This window comes from Tarenaya hassleriana, unplaced genomic scaffold, assembly GCF_000463585.1.
Source record: "Tarenaya hassleriana unplaced genomic scaffold, ASM46358v1 Cleome22, whole genome shotgun sequence".
Lineage (NCBI taxonomy): Eukaryota > Viridiplantae > Streptophyta > Magnoliopsida > Brassicales > Cleomaceae > Tarenaya > Tarenaya hassleriana.
The window spans coordinates 1,500,362-1,518,243 of NW_010965541.1; the positions used below are offsets into that span (position 1 = coordinate 1,500,362).

Consider the following 17,882-nt stretch of genomic DNA (forward strand, 5'->3'; position numbering starts at 1 on the left):
GTGTAGGGACGAAGGAGTTCAAGAAGGAGGTGTTCGAGAAGGTTCAACTAGAGCTAAACCAGTTTGGTCTCTTGATCTACAACGCCAATGTCAAGCAGCTTGTGGACGTCCGTGGCCATGAGTACTTCTCTTACTTGGGCCAGAAGACTCAGATGGAGGCGGCCAACCAGGCCAAGATTGACGTCTCTGAGGCCAAGATGAAGGGAGAGATTGGATCCAAGACCCGTGAAGGTCTTACCCTCCAGAACGCAGCTAAGATCGACGCCGAGACAAGGATCATCTCAACACAGAGGGGAGGAGAAGGGAAGAAGGAGGAGATCAAGGTGAAGACCGAGGTCAAGGTGTTTGAGAACGAGAAGGAGGCTGATGTGGCCAAAGCCAACGCCGAACTGGCCAAGAAAAAGGCTGTCTGGAAGAAGGAGGCTGAGGTCAATAACCTTCAAGTTTCTTCGATGCTCGTGAATCGTTAACTTGACTGATCGTATCTTTTTGTTAGTAACACAGGTTGCCGAGGTGGAGGCAGCAATGGCGGTGGCTTTGAGGGATGCTGAGCTTCAAAGACAGGTTGAGAAGATGAATGCATTGAAGATGACTGAGAAGCTTAGGGCAGAACACCTCACCAAAGCCAGTGTTGAGTATGAAACTCGGGTAATACATTCATCGCGCTCTGTATTACATTAATCTTCTATCTTGTTTATCTTTTTCATCTTCGATATTCTGGAGCGTGGAAAACAAAAATTGGTTTTACTCGTAACAAAGTTCTAATCTTTACATAGCTAAACCCAAGAAATTTGCATAAAAGTATAGTTAGCAAGTTGGAAATGGTCGCATGCATGTTTCCATATCTTGATAGCTTCTACGTTACTCAGTTCCTTTTCAATAAGTTCGGATTCTTATTCTGCTTTGTACTGTCAAATTTCATAGATTCGAAACAATCTTTCTGATAACTTTTTCTGGGTCTTTTCAAATCAACATTTATTCACCATTTTCAGAAAAAAAGGGTTAATACAACATGAATGAATCAACCAATAGCTTTTCAAAACGTTACTCAGTAACATCTTATGACCAAATCAACAGGTACAAGAAGCGAACTGGGAACTCTACAAGAAGCAGAAACAAGCAGAGGCAGTTCTGTACCAGAGACAGAAAGAAGCCGAGGCCCAGAAAGCGGCAGCGGACGCAACCTTCTACTCGAAACAGAAGGAAGCCGAGGGGCTTGTGGCCTTGGCCAATGCCCAGGGCGCTTACCTAAAAACCCTACTCGACGCATTGGGCGGCAACTACTCGGCCTTAAGGGATTACATGATGATTAACAACGGCGTGTACCAAGAAATCGCCAGGACAAACGCTGAAGCTGTGAGAGAGTTGAAGCCTAAGATCAGCGTTTGGAACAGCGGTAGCGATCAGGGCGTTGAAAACGTTAATGGCGCGGTATGAAGGACATTGCTGGGCTGTACAAGATGTTGCCTCCGGTTCTGGAGACGGTTTACGATCAAACCGGTATGCAGCCTCCGGCTTGGATCGGTTCTCTTGCTTGTGCTGAGCCGAAACAACAGTCTTCTTCCCCTAGACGTGGCTGAGTCCTTTTTTTTTTTCTGCCACGTAGTTTATATCTGTTATGGGGTTTATAATATACTTTTCTTTAGGGTTTAGATGGTTACTTATTTGAATATTTGATATCTAACCAAAGTTAATCCTTTTTTATTTTATAAAATTATATTTTGATATTAAATTCTACATATTCTCACATTTTGTCATGTTTTTTTTTGTATCAACAAATTTAAGCTATTAAATTCTTTAAAGTTAACTCTATAAATGTTCTAAAAGTTACCTCTATAAATGACTTTGAATAAAGATTTGAAAAAACAAAAAATGGATTAAGTGGAAACGATGGAGTAGGAATACAATTAAATCAAATCTGATGAATACGGAAAGATTTGAACCAAAGTAGAAAAAGAAACTGAATATGTAAAATCTCTGCATAAAATATTTATTCTTATAGGCCCTATTCAATTTAGATAGTTTAAAAAGGGAAGTAAAAAGTTTGAGATCCGACCCGCATGGTAGGGCTGGACATTTCGGTTCGGTTCTTCGGAACTGGATCGAACCGAACCGAACCGAAAAAACGGTATTTTTTCCGATCCGAAACCGTTTTTAATTTCCGAACGATACCATTTTTAGAGAACCGAATTTTTCCGAAACCGAACCGAACTTTAAAATTCCGAAAAACCGAATATTTTTAAAGGAAATCTATCATTTTTTTAATAAAACCTGAAACCGAACCGAACCGAATACAATATAAAAACCGATTGGTACCTAGTTTTATAAAATCGAAAGAACCGAACCGATTTCTTTCCGTTCCGAACCCGAACCGTTTCCCGAAACGCCCACCCCTACCGGATGGTGGATGAGTCTTCCAACAAAAATAGCCGGATACGCTAGGTCTCGTGTTTTTGAATCCGAGCCGCTTACCTCTCGGACCAACCTCCATTGGTAATATTTGATTCCTCTAATCCTCATTCATTTATTTGAGTGCAGGCTACTTTTTAAGCTCACACCGGAAGCATACAAGTTTCACACATATGCTAACAAAATTGTTTTTGAATTTATAGAGTACATGTATATATATAAAACATGAAAAAGAGTATATTACGGGCTGCTTTGCAAATTTCAAACCGAAAAAAGAATAATTATATAATTAACAATAGACTATAAGTTAAAATGTGATGGTTTGGATGATAATGCCATTGTGTTAAAGAAAGGTGGGAGAGAAAATAGTTTCTAGGATTTATAAAAATTAGCTAAAAAGTCTAGATAATTAAGTTTATTGAGCAAAGAATTTTGATTTTATATTGGTAGTTAAAAATTTTAAAATTATAAAATTAATATAAAATGTTTTGAATGATAGTTTTTAATAGAATTCTCCTAATCAAAGCCGAAATTTTATGATACCTACCACGTTTGAGTTATATATGATATAAAATTGCACCTATAAATTATCATATGGGCCTAACAGCAAATTGCTAAGGCCCATTAATCATATGGGTCGGTCCAAGGACATATCAACCGAAGAGCAACCCGTGAGGAAACAATCCAATCATATCATGACACGTGTCAAAAGGAGGGCCCCATCGCTTTTGTGTTCCTCTGTTTGACATTACAGCGACACAGTCCCAAACTGATCAAATCTTCTGGCAACTCTAAAGACTGTAAGAACAATCGACGATCCATATCAAACCTGCTCCGCCTGATCCTACGGTCTAAACTTTATGCGTGATCCCCACGCGCTTTCTTTTCAGTCTGCGGCATCAATCAACCAGACCTCGGTAAGCTACATTTTTGTTAAATTACATTTACAGCGCCTCTATTTTTATTTATATTTACAGTTTGAACATCAATGTTTTGAAATTTATTTAAAACACCCCAGCTTTTGAATCTTTTCAGATTAAGCTTTTCTTCAATTCTCGAGTTTCACAAAATTTCACTCCCTCGTTCGTTTCTGAATAGACCTTGGTAAACTACAATTTTTTTTTATCTTCTATTTCTTTTAAGAAGTATTTCTCAACCCATCACATATTGGACGAGTAGTAACAAAAAATTACAAAGGGTATATATTAATTTCTTCTAAATATTTCTCAATCCATAAATTTGTTTTTCTCAATTTGAAGGGAAATATTTCTTCTAAAACCATCACATATGATACAAATTTCAATGATGATTGGATGAGTACTTAAATTCCCTCGGAAGATACGCCCATTTGTATTCTTTACTAATTTTGCACACATTTTTTTATCCTTCATAAATAAAATAATCTTAAAATTCTAAAAAATTAGATCAAATAAACACCAAGTAGACATTGGGTAATGTCAATCGTTGTCTATAAAAAGATTTAGATTAAAGTGTAACTAAATTAAAGTTTAGTGGTCACTTTGTAATTTTCCTTTCTTGTTTTTCTCCCTCTGGGTGAAAGCGATTCTCACTCGTCTTTCTCTGCAACTTTTGTTTACAGCCTTTGTCTCTGCTCTCTCTCTCTCTCTCAGTCTGGGCTTTGATTCCATTTCGTATGTACTTTGCGTAGATAATCCCTTCAGTTCCGCTGATCTTCAAGTTGATGTTTGCGTCTGATTACTTGGAGATTTTGCTGTTGTATCTTGGGGAACAAGTAAGATACTGAGCGTTTCGAAGCTTCTCGCATGGCGGTTTTCATGGCGCTGAGGTAGGGTTTAGGGGGAGCGAGATATGGAAAGCTCATGGGTGATGAACGGCGGCTCTACATTTCCTCCGGCGACGGTGGCAACCGCTTCACCGGCATCGGCGCCACCGAAGCCGCGAAATCAGGTCACTGATCATGCTTGCTTATGGCTTATTTCCGAGTACTTGCTTGTATCTCTTTAGGTTTATATTTCCAAATTTTGTAGTGTAAAGTGGAATTTAGGTATGCAATCGCGCATTTATTTTGGTACTTTTCGGTTCTTTATGGATTCCGGAAATGGCTAGTACAGATTTAGGCCTTAGGGTATATTCTCCTTTATTGTTTAATCCTCTTGTACCTGCTTCTCCATGGTGAGTCCATTTTGCTTGAAGATAGTGTACCTTAGGTTATACTTGCCTTCGTTATGCTTCAGTCTAGGGGAGCTTTTGTCCGTTTTTGTACATGAATATGAGTTGTCTGCTTTCCATTCTAGCTTCATGATTTGGCATAAATTTGTTGTTTATCGTGGGCATTAGGAGGACACGACTTTGGGCCGCTCCACCTATCCACATTGTGCTCAAGGTTCAAAATTTATGTTTCATGGAAAGACCCAAGAGGCTGTGTTGCGGGGACCGGGGAGCTCAAGTTTGTCTGTGTCAAGCAATGAAGAGCGTGGAAATTCCACTGTAGCTGTTCTGCCGTGGCATCAGTCACAAATTCTGTCCGGTGATAACGAGGCTTCCCATCCTAGAGATGCCTGTGGTTATGGGAAACGTTCTGGTTATGATACCATCGGACTCAGTCATTATGTAGCTGGGACTCATGCATTGCCTATGGATGCTCGAAAGAACCATCGCACAGAAATGGAAGGGGCAAATGCGGGACCTGTAATTTCTCATGATGTAACGGGTTTGCATCATGGTAGAAGGTCTGTTTCTGACGCTAGCTTCAGGGCTGGGAACCAGAGTACTGGGTGTTCGAGCCATTCTAATGCTGTAATTCATGATATAGCACCTGAACAATCATCCAATTGGCCCCTTGTATTTTGTTTGAATAAAAGTAAGTGGTCCGTACAATGTGTTTGATGTTTTTGGGTCGATGTTCTGAATCTCCTAAGAGAGCTCTTTTTCTTAATGAAACCAGGTGGGCATCTACTTCTTAGCAATATTGGATATACTGTCATCCTCTGTTTGTGTCACTCGTGGCCTATGTCTGTGTCTGACTTCTGTGAGGTAACTTTTTTAGTGCGTGTATATGAAGTCAGTGTTTTAAAGAAGTTACATTATTGAGATGCATAACTTTGTTTTTGCTGCTTTTCCTTTGACTATGTGATTGTTTCCAGCATTCAGGGTCTTCTGGAGTCAACCCAGGTATTGCTGTTCATCTAGAAAGTGGTCAGACTATTGCTCAATGGCGTAAGCTATATTTTCAAAAGCTTGGGGTAAGACATTCGTTCGCTATTGGAATTCTTCATAACAATTAAGGAGGTCTAATGGAGAAGTCCTTATCTAGAAAACAGAAACTGATGGGCATCTCTTGCTATATGCATCTTTTTTATCCCTCGTGCATTTTATATTTTTTATTATGTCGCTCTTGCCCAAAGGTTTGTTCCTAGCAAATTTGCTGTTCTTTCTTGCCATTCAGAATATGTGGGTAATAGAGGAAGTGGCTTTAAGAATAATATTTTGACTTTGATAACAGATGCATGTCCTAAGGGGCCTGTACTTGGATTGGTATTTTGATCTTTCTAAGTTCACATGTTTGAGAGTTTTTTTTACTGGCATGTCTCTGAAGACACAAGAACACTGGATGGTGATGTTTTTATGATTCTTTAGACCAGGATTATTGAAGATGATATGGGGTGGGACTGGCCTCAGGGATTGTCAGCTGGTATGGTCAGATCATGTGCATCTACTTCCAATAAAACCAATCCCTCTGATTTGGACACGCTGATAAGGTCACATGGAAGCTTCATGAAACCTCCTCCACATCCTGCAGAGAAGATATTTGCTCCCAAGCTCCTAGAAACAGGCCCAAACCTGGCTGAAACTCTGTTTGATAGAGAAAGAAGAATTCGTGAGTTCACTCAGTCCCTTCCAAGAGCGCTGAATAATACTTTGCATAGCAATTTTAATTCAATGTCTGATAATCAGATACTCGAACATGTGGCTTGTGGAAGGTCTTCACCAGCCCTGGCAGTTGATCTATCTGCATGGGCTTACAGTGGTTCTGTTCTAAATAACCGAAGTTTCCCTAGTTCAGATTCCAATCTCCACAGTTTGTGTGTCCCTGGTAAAAGCTACAATAACAGTAGGCTGCCTGCAAAAGATACTACGATTGCAGAGAGGGATATTGCCTTCTCAAACATAGAGCTGAAGCTTGGACAACCATATCAGAAGACCCAACCTTTAAGAAATTCATCCTTTCCAGTTGCTAGTTCGAAGCTTTTAGACAGAAATGTTGATCCATCCAATACATTCTGCTCAGAACAAACGGTTCATACTGGTGTGAATTCACTTTTCTGGAATGTTTTTATTTAACCAGAACTGTAAATGCTTTAGTTTCTAATTCACATTTTTTGTGACAAAGCAGTATCTGAAAATTGTATTTGGATCATTGCAGTTGCCACTGGAGGGGAAAAGGAAGTGTCTGAGAAATATTTCCATTGTGCTGCCGGTACACAGATTTTCATGAAAGGAAAAAAAGCAGTGCAAGTGGATTCGGAAAATTGTGCATCCAGAACCTGCGGTGTTCCTGTCATGTCCCAACTAGAAAAATTGAAGAATATTGGCATGACTTCCAGTATGCCATCGATGGAACATTTCAGTGTGTTTCCTGAGGGTTCTCGAAGCTCCAAAGGTGCTATTAGTGGTCTCAGTAAGACAGGATATTTCTCTGAAGCGACATGTAGTGGATCTGAAGCAACCCGATCTTGTCCATATAACATCTCTTGGAATTTGATTGGTTTAGAGAGAGTACTAAGTGTGTCTGATGGTAATGGGCTAGTCATATCAAAGGCCAGGGAAGATGGAGGGAGGAGTGATCCCTCTGTTTTAAATGCACTGCCAAATTTTGTAGCTGAAGCTAGACACCAGAATGAAAAATCATTATGTTTGCACCAAGTAGCCCCTGGCAGCAGGGTTACTGGGTTTTGGGCTGTAGACTCGGGGACTGACGGTTTGCATCAACCACCAGATACGCGAGCAATACTTGCTAATTTAAGAAACATACCTCAGAAAACTGGTAGAGCAGCTAGTTTTGAACTTAATGCATGCACCACTGGCCTGTCTGCCATATCTGCATATTTACCTGCATGGACTGGGGCCGTTGGGCAACCACCACCAGATTCGGTGAGCTCTCCTTCAGATAATACACCGCATGTGCTCAGGTTTTTCCCTGCATCAGTGAAACAGGAGAGAGAGATCGGTAGCCCTTATATGCTCAATGACCAAATGAGGTTGCTTGCACAGAGGCAGATATCAGATTTGTCCAAGCAACATCATGAAGTCTCTTCTGCTGCACAGAATCAACATTTAGATGATTTTCGGATGCCCTCCAGTTTGAATGGTCAACCTTCACTTAATTACTCAACTAAGGTCATAGATCAAATGCATGGAACTCTTCTAAATGACTATCAAAAGTCTGTTGGAGTCCCTCCACCATCAAATTTGTCTGCTGCTACTAACATCAGTTGTGTACCTGAAAGAGGTACATCAATTTAAACTTTCTTTGTTGTAGCTCGGCATAATGGTTTGTTTGAATACTCTGGAGAAATGTTTTAGATGCAGTGGCTTATGTGTTTTGACAGGTGATACTCCATTAAAACTGACGGACAATTGCTCGCCAGCTCTTCTTTCAAGTAAAGCTCTCTTGAATGAACAAGAACAATCACGGTAAATTGCAATCTGTTTTTTAGATTCAAGCGGGTCCTCTTATTTGTGGCTCTTCTTTTTTTTTTCCTCTATTATTTTGATTACTTGGCTTATGCTATTCAATGTTCCAGAGATGAGAGAAATGAAATCACCATGAAACCTGTTAATAATGGAAAGCACTACCAGAGACTAGCTTGCTCTTGTTTCCAAGAAAACTGCAGCTACCATGCACATATGAAGCAACTGGAAGAAACTGGCGAGTCAAGACCTAGAGTTTCCTATGGTTTATCAAATCAACAAGTGTCTTCTTCAAAAGTTCATGTTGTTCCTAGTGAAAAGCCATTTTCACTTGATCAAAGAGGAAACCTTGAGCAGAAATCACCTACAGGAATTGTTTATGATTCTTCTCTCTGGAAGGATGTGCCAATGAAGCAGAAAGTGATCTCTGAGGTGAAGCATGTTGGGTGGTCAGCTGGTGAATTGAGTGAGGACAGACATGAGTTGGGCGAGGTCAGAGATGCTGCTGCTAAACACCCGAATTCATCTCTGCAGATCTCAACTGCTTCAAAAGAGCAGGCAAATTCTAATATCTCTTTTAGATCTCCAGGATGTGCTGTTACACAAATATCTGTTGAAGGTAGTAACGTGGCTCAGCTTACCAATGATTTTGGAAATACTGGAGCCATCAGTAATCCTGTAGTTGATGAGGGATCTGGTATCCAAAAATGCTGTACATCGGAAGACGCTCTTGAAAGCGAAGAAAGTGTTGAATTCATGAGAGAAGGGCCTTCTATAGTTTCGAAGAATCAGCCATCTCGTAGTCTTTTAGATGAGCTTAAACTTATAGATTCCTTGATCTGGAAGAAAGGGAGAACTCAGGTCCCCACTGTATCTTCTGAAATGGCGAGTCCTTCCAAACATACTGTGAGAATCTCCGAGACTGGGAAGCAAAAGAATGTGATATCTTTACATACAAATAGTGTAAAATTCTCGGAAGCCATTGAATTGCCCCCCTCCTGCACACTTGGAAATAAGGAGGTAACCCAACTGACATGCAAAAAGCCTCATGTTGACCAGCCGGATATGTCCGGGCCAGTCACAGGATCTGACAACCCTACTTTTTCTTCGACCAAGAGGAAACAGTTCAAGAGAAAACTGTGTGGAATAAATAATAAAAGAGACATCGAAGATGACTACACATCTGAACCTAGTGATGGTGTTTGTGAAGACCCTCGTGGAAAGATGCTAAAAAGAACTTGTCTTGATTCTTGCAGAATGTATTTCTTCCCTGGAAAAGCTCATGGCTCCTCCAAAAAGGCTACCAATTTGAACAGTGAGAATGAATTTCCTAACCATCGAGCAAATTCCTTTTGCAGGAAAGCTCGCCCTATTGTACATGGGAAGTATGGTGAACTATTTCAAGGTAAAGTGGTTGGAGACATTTTTAAGCCGACTAAATTTCTCTCACTCAGCAGAATTATGAAAACCACCAGAAGATGTTCCCTCGCTGGAGATGGCGAATCAGGATTTCTGAAAAAGCCTGTAAAGAATCAATTTGGTGGAAGCCTTTCTAAGGTCGATCCATTTTCTGGACATAGGATCATGAGTAAGAAGAGAAAGGCCAAAGATTCACCACAGTTTGGAATGAACAACAATGATTCAGCGGTTGAAGCTAAGAGACTGTACGCAAAGTGTAATGAGCAATCTGCTGATAACATATCCAAACTTGAGGAAGATGACAGCGATGAAACCGAGAGTGACTATAACATTCGCAAAAGGGAGAAACATGTTAAACTGAGGCCCAAACTTAAGGAAACTCGGATTCGGATTCGCAGTCTCTATGAGTTGACAGGAATAGGTAAACGTGCAAATCTTTATAGATGCATCTTAATAATCACTGAAGAAAATTTGCTAGTGCCATAAATGTGGTTATAGCAGAAAGACTCTGGAGTTGATTTCTGATGACGTTGCTGTGCATGTCTCAAAGTTCATTCCCTTGCTAACTTGTATATTGTTTCATTTCTTCCTCCTTACGTATTTTTCTGAACTTTTTTTATCATCGCTCATGGTTAGAGAAAGATTCAACTCTTGGAGGCAATACCCCTGCGAAGGATTCAGACTGTACTACAACAGTAAAGGAGGGAAAATATCCTGAGACCACTTGTATTGGGAGATGGCAAGAGCCTATCTCGCATGAGGCCAATGATGAAATGTAAGCAAACAATTTAGTTTCTCCAATTGTTGGCAGTTTTGAGCAGGGATTTGACCTTGTTTAATTGTTTTCCTTCATCAATGATGGTACAGTACCACCAACGTCTTGGAGAGTTTGGCTGGTTGTGTTCCTTGTGCACTCTGCTCTGTTTGTGGGAACTCAGACAGTAATGAAATGAACTGTTTGTTGGAGTGCACCCAATGTCTTATCAAAGTAATATTTCAAATTCTCTAAGGATCTTATTTTGGTACAAGGTGGTTCTTTCTTTGACAATTATGGTGCACAGGTACATCAGGCTTGCTATGGTGTTTCAAAAGTCCCCAAAAGTGACTGGTCTTGCAGACCTTGCAAGGAAAGCGCTAAAAACATAGTAAGAATTTTAATTTGTAATTCCATGCTTCCTGAAATTCTCCACATTCCAGAGTTCATTCTAACACATATTTGAACCCAATTCTTTATGTTTTTTTTAAGTTTTAATAATCTATGGAGTGTGTCTTTCTCGATTTTCATTTAGGTTTGTGTTCTATGTGGTTATGGTTGTGGTGCCATGACCAGAGCACTGCAGAGCCAAACAATTATAAAGAGTCTTCTGAAGGTGTGCAATGTTGATATAGAGCAAGAGAATCCTGTTACTTTACGTGAAGTTTCGACCGATGGCAATAACTGTGCTTTGATTCCCAGAGGATCAGTTATTAAAGGTGTTTCAGCAGACGTTCTAAGACCTGATAGTGCTGAACAATCAACACCTACTCTAATGAAAACGGATGCATTCAACCACTCAGAAAGTTATGACTCCATAGAAGGCGATATCAGGCACTTAAGGATGCTAAATAGTCTCATTGAAGGGCTTACTGATTCAAGTGTTAAGCAGTGGGTACATATGGTTTGTGGACTTTGGATGCCGGGGACACGGTGCCCGAATGTCCACACCATGAGTGCTTTTGATGTCTCCGGAGTTTCCTGTCCTAGACCATCTACTGTAAGTATCGAGTCTTTATATACACAATATTGCACATCTTACAGCTATTGGCTCCTTTTTTGTTCTGTAGGCACAAATACCTACGTGCCATTATTAACTATTCTTCCCCCCTTGGCATGTGAACATCTCTGTTTCCAGGTCTGCTCTCTCTGTAATCGACCAGGTGGCTCATGCATAAAATGCAGGGTCCGGAGTTGTTCCATTCAATTTCATCCCTGGTGTGCTCACCTTAAGGTGTCTTCACTTTCTTGGTTTTAAAAAATCTAGACTCTTGGTGCTATGTTTTTGAAGTTTCTCGCAATCTAGTTGGTATATGCTTCTATTCGCAGAGCAGTATGTCATTATATCAATGTCATGTTTTGTGAGCTAATTGTCAAGCTCAGAAATGCAATACCTTTTTTTTTTGGAGAATTTAGCAATTTATTCTGATCTAAGTGAAGAAATTTGGACCTAGCCATTTCACTTTCTTTTTGATTCTCAACTCAAGTTTATTTTCTTTAAATTTCTCTCATCTTGTCCTTTCTGGTTTCTCTGTTGTCATGCTTATTCAGGGTTTATTGCAAAGCGAGGTCGAGGGTGATAACAATGAGAATGTGGGCTTCTATGGTCGATGTTTATACCATGCATCTACTGTGAAACATGATTCCGGTTGTGACCCGGCAGATTCAAGAATGGATGACACAAGAGAACAGGGATTAACCTGTGCTAGAATTGAGGTATCTGTACTTTTTAATTGTTAATTCTTTACTTGTGTTTAACTTCAGCCAAACACATCTTAAAAAGGAAAAGTGGAAAACATTCCAATGCACTGTTGTTTATGAACATTTGATACTGCACTTCATCCATCCTAATCACAACCGTCAAAGCAAAGAGTCTACAACACTCGTCTCTACACCATTGGAGCGGCAGCTATCAAACACCACACCACCTCCCCTCCCCAAGCCTATATCTTTACTTAGTTCTTAACTAGATGGGTATGGCGGAAGATTGCACTAGGATCAGCATCAGCAACAGTTCGTAAATCTTTATGCTTTGTTTCAGGTCTACAAGGGTCGCAAGCAAGATGGCTTCTGGCATAATCAGAATGGCCAACTGCGAGAAAAGGGAGGGTGCCTTGTTCCTCAAGAACAGGTGAATGCATGGACCCACATAAATGGTAAAAGATCTCGCCTGCAGGAGCTTTCATCGATCCCATTGACAATTGTTGAATCTGATTGTCGGGTAAGACCTTAATCTTTGTAGAAAATCAATTTGACCTTTGTGGACTGGTACACACAAAGACAATTAATTTGTGCTATTAGAAATCTTCTATCGACTCCAAATTGTTGTGCTTTACTTGGGCTTCATTTATAGCATTTTTGAGTCTAATCAACTGACGAATGTTAGAATGCATCTGGTGTTTCTCTGTATCTTCTAATGGCCAATATTTGAAGACAGAAGAGCTCAACATAGTCATGGATTCTTCAACAATTATTTCCCTTTGGGTTGCATGTATATACAAGGAGTCCAATTAACATTGCAGTGATGTATATCTATCTCTCTTCTGTTTCTTCCAGAAAGAATATCTCAGGTACAAGGAAGCAAGGGGTTGGAGGCATCTTGTAGTTTACAAGTCTGGCATTCATGGTCTTGGACTCTACACATCTCGGTTCATTTCCCGTGGAGAAATGGTTGTTGTTCAGATGCTCTCTCTCTCTCTTTATACTGTGTGACAAACTTGCAAAACAGCGACATGAACTCTTGTAAAAGTTATCTTTATAGGTGGTTGAATACATTGGGGAGATTATTGGTCCACGATTGGCAGACAAAAGAGAAAGGGAGTATGAATCAGGGAAAAAGGTGCAGTATAAAGGCGCGTGCTACTTCTTCAGGATTGACAAAGAAAATATCATTGATGCGACTTGGAAAGGCGGAATTGCTCGCTTTGTTAACCATTCCTGCCAGGTAAGCATCTTGAAACAGCCGCATGAACTTACAGAGAGCAAAAGGCATGATCTGTGCATAATCTATATCTCTGCTAACTTCTGTTGTAATTTGTTTGAACAGCCTAATTGTGTTGCCAAGGTCATATCCATCAGAAATGAAAAGAAGGCGAGTTTGAACTGCTGGTTTTATGTTTATAATACATCTTCTTAGCTGCTGCTTACAAGCTATATATATATATATATATTTAAATAGTAAATATTACCCATTGGTTTGCGAGGATCGATATGGATCTCATGCAGATCAATATCATTCTAGAGATCGAAGACGAGGTTGTCTGACCGAGGCTTTACTATGTTCTCTTGGGATTTGCAGGTTGTGTTTTTTGCTGAGAGAGGCATATACCCAGGAGAGGAGATAACATATGATTACCATTTCAACCATGAAGATGAGGGTAAGAAGATCACTTGTCTCTGCAACTCCAAGGACTGCAGACAATTCTTGAACTGAGTTCAAGAAGCATATCGGTGTATGTATAGGTAGGTGTATGAACGTACACATTATCTATCTGTTGACCAACTCCCACTAATTTGGACAAGCTTGTTCTGTGTGGACAAAGAGAACTAACTGCTCTGACCTTATTATACCACTACTATTATTGCTCTTACCAATTTGCCTGGTCCTTTCGTCATTGTATTTTTTTCAAATTTATGATTGGACCGACTCTTTGGGTTCATTGTCACAGTATCCAAATATCATGTACTAAAAAGTAAAGTCATTATGAACTGAATCAACTATGATCTCTATGATTACCAGTTCGGGATGTTGGCTGTGGCTTCGTTCACCATTTTCACCAATGTCACCTGCAAAGACAAACATTAACAGTGAGTACACACACACATATATATATTGTGTGTGTATAAACATGCAACACCCTGGAACACTAGAGTTAAGCAATGTTATTGTGCAAGTTTGTTGGATGCGTTATTCAAGAACTCGAATCAAATGAAGTTGAAAACTAGAAAAATAAAAGAAGAAGAAGCAGAAAAGAAATAACTTAGGTCTTGATTTTCCCACTTTTTAGAAGTTGTCGATTTTTTTAGAAACTAATATAAAAGCCAAAAACCACTATTTTGTAGATTCTATTTTACAGATTTGTTATTATATTTTTTATTTTTATTAACAAAATAATTATATAAATTATTTTAAAGATAAAATATCTATTGTTTTAAAAATAATTTTACATTATACCTATATCTATATAACACAATATTTTTACCATCTTATGTTATTACTAATATTAATAAATATAATATTTGTTTTAATGTTAAAACTTTTTTGATAAATTTTAAATATAAAATCAAAAACTAAAATATTATTTCTACCAATCAAATTTTCTAAAAACTGTGAAAACTACAAATACCAAAAACCAAAAGCTAAAAACCAAAAACCAAAGAATAAAACCAAAAATTCAAAATAAAAATTATTACCATTCAAGACCTTAGTGTTCAAGGCAGAATCTAGAATAGTTTGTGTCCCTAAGCAGTTGTATTACGGGTTTTTTAATAGATAAGCATGTATGGTTTTTTTTTTTGTAACTGTTGTGTCAGTTACTGATTTGGTTCTACAAAAGCATGTATGGATGGTTGTAGAAAGTTATTGGAGGCTTTGTTTTATGCAATCTTACTCGGTTCAGGGAGGAAACCGAGTAGAACACAACCTATGTTGCGGTTCAAGGTTTCAAAAGAAACCAACAAAAGCCAGACTGCGTTCACAAGTGTAGATTCTCACGAGGAAAGAGTTAGAATAAGCATACCACACTCTCTGGAACGCCGGGCGGAGGCAGGGTAAGGTTCCTCGGCGGTGGAGAGTTCTCATACGATCTTTTGTTAAATCTCCATTCCCCGATTTTTCCGTACATTAGTTGACCCTTCAATCGCCACGACAACGATTAGTAACTCTCTTATCAGACCCTAAATCCACAGTAAAGAACAGGGAGAAAACGCATTCGAAATCTCCAAAATCAAAAGGTTGCTCTTTAACCCTTACCTTCATGTCGTAGTCACATCCATAAGTGTAATGTATGATGTAATTGTCACCTACCTCTGTGTCCCATGGGGGCTGGCTCAAAAGACCACAAAACACAACCAAAGAAAAGTGAGAAGCCTCTTAAGTTAGATCTATGGATCGACTCTTTAACGCTGCGGCAGATGACTAATTCGAATGGATAGGTTCATTTCCTCAGCCAACAAGACTAAATGTATGGAATAGCTAAACATGCTAATAGTACTATGTTGTCAGAACTAACGCCAGCCACTTGAAATTCCTGGGACTCTGTCTTAATGGAAAACTACACCAAGCTATCAATACCGCCAATTGCTAAGCAAGGAGTACAAATGATGAGAACATGCCCCATATCACATCCATGTAATCTCTATTTGGGCTAACCTGAATCATGAAGTCCTTGTGCAGAATGTTGCTGACACCGTGCAAAGCTGAGGAGACAGCATAAGCATACCTGTATTTACACCAACCAAGAAAGGAAAAACGTCAAAACTCTTCCATCTGTGGAAAGTAAAAAAAAACAAACATACAAACCACTGATATGAAGTTAAACCGATAGGCTTTTACATTTCAAGAACCCATCCAAAAGCTTTGTCTGTTTCGGGATCCTTCTTCATGGCCAACGAAACGTTCATCCACGTCGGAGCGATCTTCTTCAGAGCTTCCTGGAAAACATATCATCCAGTCTTTATAAAGGAGACCCTTCAAACCCGTAAACCCAGTTTGTCAGCTCTATGTAACAAGTTCTGCAACACCAACCTTCTCCACAATGTCTGGAGAGTTTCCTATCGGATCAATGTCGGTTATTGGTCCCCTCTCCTCTGGATAATACCTCCTCAAGACCTTCTCGTACTTCTTGGGTTCGATATAAAAGAATGGAAATGCAGCTCCATGTCCAGCTCTGGCCAGGTTTGGTATAGGTTTGACAATTATATGATCAGGCTCAGCCATCAGAACATAACTACACACCAGAGGAATCCAAACATAACATGTAAGGGAACTTCCAAATATAGCATTTTCATCAGTAAATCCACACATTTTCTTACTCACTCTTCTTTGATCTCTGCTTGCTGAATCCACTGTACAAATGCCCATGGCCTGTTCAGCACCACATAACCCTGTGATTCAAAATTCAGAGAGACATCACACCAATCTACAAGAGAATTTCCACTGAACATCAATCACACAATGTCTCATTCTAACATTCTCGAATTCGAACACCGACACAGAGGCGAACAACGAGAATTTCCAAAATTCCCCAGCGACCCATGAACGAGAACAGCAAAAGCAACTATCGGATAAGCTCAGATGATCGGAGAAGCGATTCTGAAGAATACCTGATCCATCCCAGATGGTAAAGGTTGAGCGACGAACGTGGGAATCTCATCCATGTACTTGTCAGGCTTACCGGAATGCAAGATCCGGGTAAACCCACCCATCTCCGACAATGGCCCGCCGGAATCCTTAGCCCGCTTGAACCAGTAGTACATGACTCTACACTGCCATGCGCTGTACACCGACTCCGAAGCCGTGACCGCCGTGTGGAACAGCCTCTTCTCCTCCTTACCTCCGCCGCCGCGGATTCTGGATCCGAGTCGAGGCATTTCAATGACTGGGTGAACTAAGAATACCGACGATCTGCCCGGAAGCTCATGCTTGAGAGGTCCGTTTGCGGAGATGATGATGTTGTAACTGATGAGAGCTACAGAGAGGCCGATGAGAACTGGGTAGAAGAGATTCACGCCGCAACCCATTTTCCACTTCTTACTATATATAACTCTCTCTCTGTATATGTGTGCGTGTATACGCGTGTGTATATGCGGCTCCCTCTCCGAAGGGGGGAGAGAGAGAGGAAGGTGGCTCTTGGAAGACGTCTTCTGCTTCTGTAGCAGTTGGCGAAGGAAAATGCGTATCCCTTTTTATAACTACGGCAGGCTCTGAAGATAACCAACTCGCTCCTTTTTTTTAATGCAGAAAAATCAATTAATATATATATATATATATATATATATATATATATACGAGAAGATTTTCTTTTTAAGAAGTACTTTCTAAAACAACAACGACAACGTCCATTAATCCCAAATTTATATGGAATCATTAAAATGAATATTCCGTTTTTTTCACTCTTTTTCGATTTTATAAATCTTATGAGATTTTTAACCAATTCAAATTATTAGTAATAATCCATTACAAAATAATCATATTTTTATTGTTCTTTGAAAAGAATAATAAAATAATGGTTGGTACTTTGCTATTGTATCTTCCTTTCTTTGGATATATAATACATTGGCGTATGGTTCTAGAGATGATAGGTTTAAATATTTGATTATATAAATATTTTGTTTAAGCCATGAAATTCCAATGCCAAGATATATGAGTGCATTAACTGTTATTGCATTGTCTTAATCTCCCAAAAATTATGGTGGTGGATCTTATCTCAGTTCTGTGTTGGTGTTTTTTTTTTTAAAAAAACATTTTTAACATTTTTTTTTATTTAAAATCAAATTATCTAAGACAAGATATAAGAAGAGCTCAATTTAAACGTGGGATTCTTCTATTTTTTGTGCGTTTTCAAACCAAACAAAAACTATGGAAGGAGGAGGGACCAGCAAAATTAAACCGAATTTTGTCTTAATC

The 17,882-nt window shown here is 39.4% G+C and overlaps 3 protein-coding genes across 3 annotated transcripts in view; 2 read left to right on the forward strand and 1 right to left on the reverse strand.

Annotated features, from left to right (window-relative positions):
- LOC104815010 (flotillin-like protein 2) overlaps positions 1-1,652 on the forward strand; it is a 2,919-nt gene extending 1,267 nt beyond the window's left edge. Inside the window, 4 exon segments of the mRNA XM_010543290.2 lie at positions 7-428; positions 505-648; positions 1,078-1,429; positions 1,432-1,652. Coding sequence (XP_010541592.2) covers positions 7-428; positions 505-648; positions 1,078-1,429; positions 1,432-1,580 — 1,067 coding nt within the window. The 3' untranslated portion in view covers positions 1,581-1,652.
- Positions 1,653-3,979: 2,327 nt separating this feature from the next.
- LOC104815012 lies at positions 3,980-13,968 on the forward strand. Its single transcript, XM_010543292.2, has 19 exons — positions 3,980-4,338; positions 4,729-5,251; positions 5,336-5,424; positions 5,535-5,633; positions 6,028-6,697; positions 6,815-7,900; positions 8,001-8,085; positions 8,196-9,922; positions 10,138-10,276; positions 10,369-10,489; positions 10,563-10,646; positions 10,791-11,255; positions 11,394-11,489; positions 11,807-11,971; positions 12,297-12,476; positions 12,812-12,925; positions 13,017-13,199; positions 13,302-13,346; positions 13,554-13,968. Exons 1-19 carry the CDS (start codon positions 4,240-4,242, stop codon positions 13,686-13,688), a joined length of 6,105 nt encoding a protein of 2,034 aa, XP_010541594.1. The 5' UTR covers positions 3,980-4,239; the 3' UTR covers positions 13,689-13,968.
- LOC104815011 lies at positions 13,870-17,119 on the reverse strand. Its single transcript, XM_010543291.1, has 8 exons — positions 16,580-17,119; positions 16,293-16,360; positions 16,002-16,203; positions 15,810-15,907; positions 15,627-15,696; positions 15,228-15,299; positions 14,995-15,108; positions 13,870-14,041 (listed from the first exon to the last, which is right to left on the reverse strand). The coding sequence occupies exons 1-8, from the start codon at positions 16,994-16,996 to the stop codon at positions 13,988-13,990; spliced, it is 1,095 nt and encodes a 364-aa protein (XP_010541593.1). The 5' UTR covers positions 16,997-17,119; the 3' UTR covers positions 13,870-13,987.
- Positions 17,120-17,882: the final 763 nt, after the last annotated feature.

What these genes read in the sequence shown, in the direction of transcription:
- LOC104815012 (XM_010543292.2), top strand. Translation starts at nt 4,240, where the DNA reads ATGGAAAGCTCATGGGTGATGAACGGCGGCTCTACATTTCCTCCGGCG. An exon ending in CACCGAAGCCGCGAAATCAG is followed by an intron (nt 4,339 to 4,728) that starts GTCACTGATCAT and finishes CGTGGGCATTAG; the next exon opens with GAGGACACGACTTTGGGCCG. An exon ending in CTGTGTCTGACTTCTGTGAG is followed by an intron (nt 5,425 to 5,534) that starts GTAACTTTTTTA and finishes GATTGTTTCCAG; the next exon opens with CATTCAGGGTCTTCTGGAGT.
- LOC104815011 (XM_010543291.1), bottom strand. Translation starts at nt 16,996, where the DNA reads ATGGGTTGCGGCGTGAATCTCTTCTACCCAGTTCTCATCGGCCTCTCT. An exon ending in CTCCAGACATTGTGGAGAAG is followed by an intron (nt 15,908 to 16,001) that starts GTTGGTGTTGCA and finishes TATGTTTTCCAG; the next exon opens with GAAGCTCTGAAGAAGATCGC. An exon ending in TTTGGATGGGTTCTTGAAAT is followed by an intron (nt 15,697 to 15,809) that starts GTAAAAGCCTAT and finishes GTGTAAATACAG; the next exon opens with GTATGCTTATGCTGTCTCCT.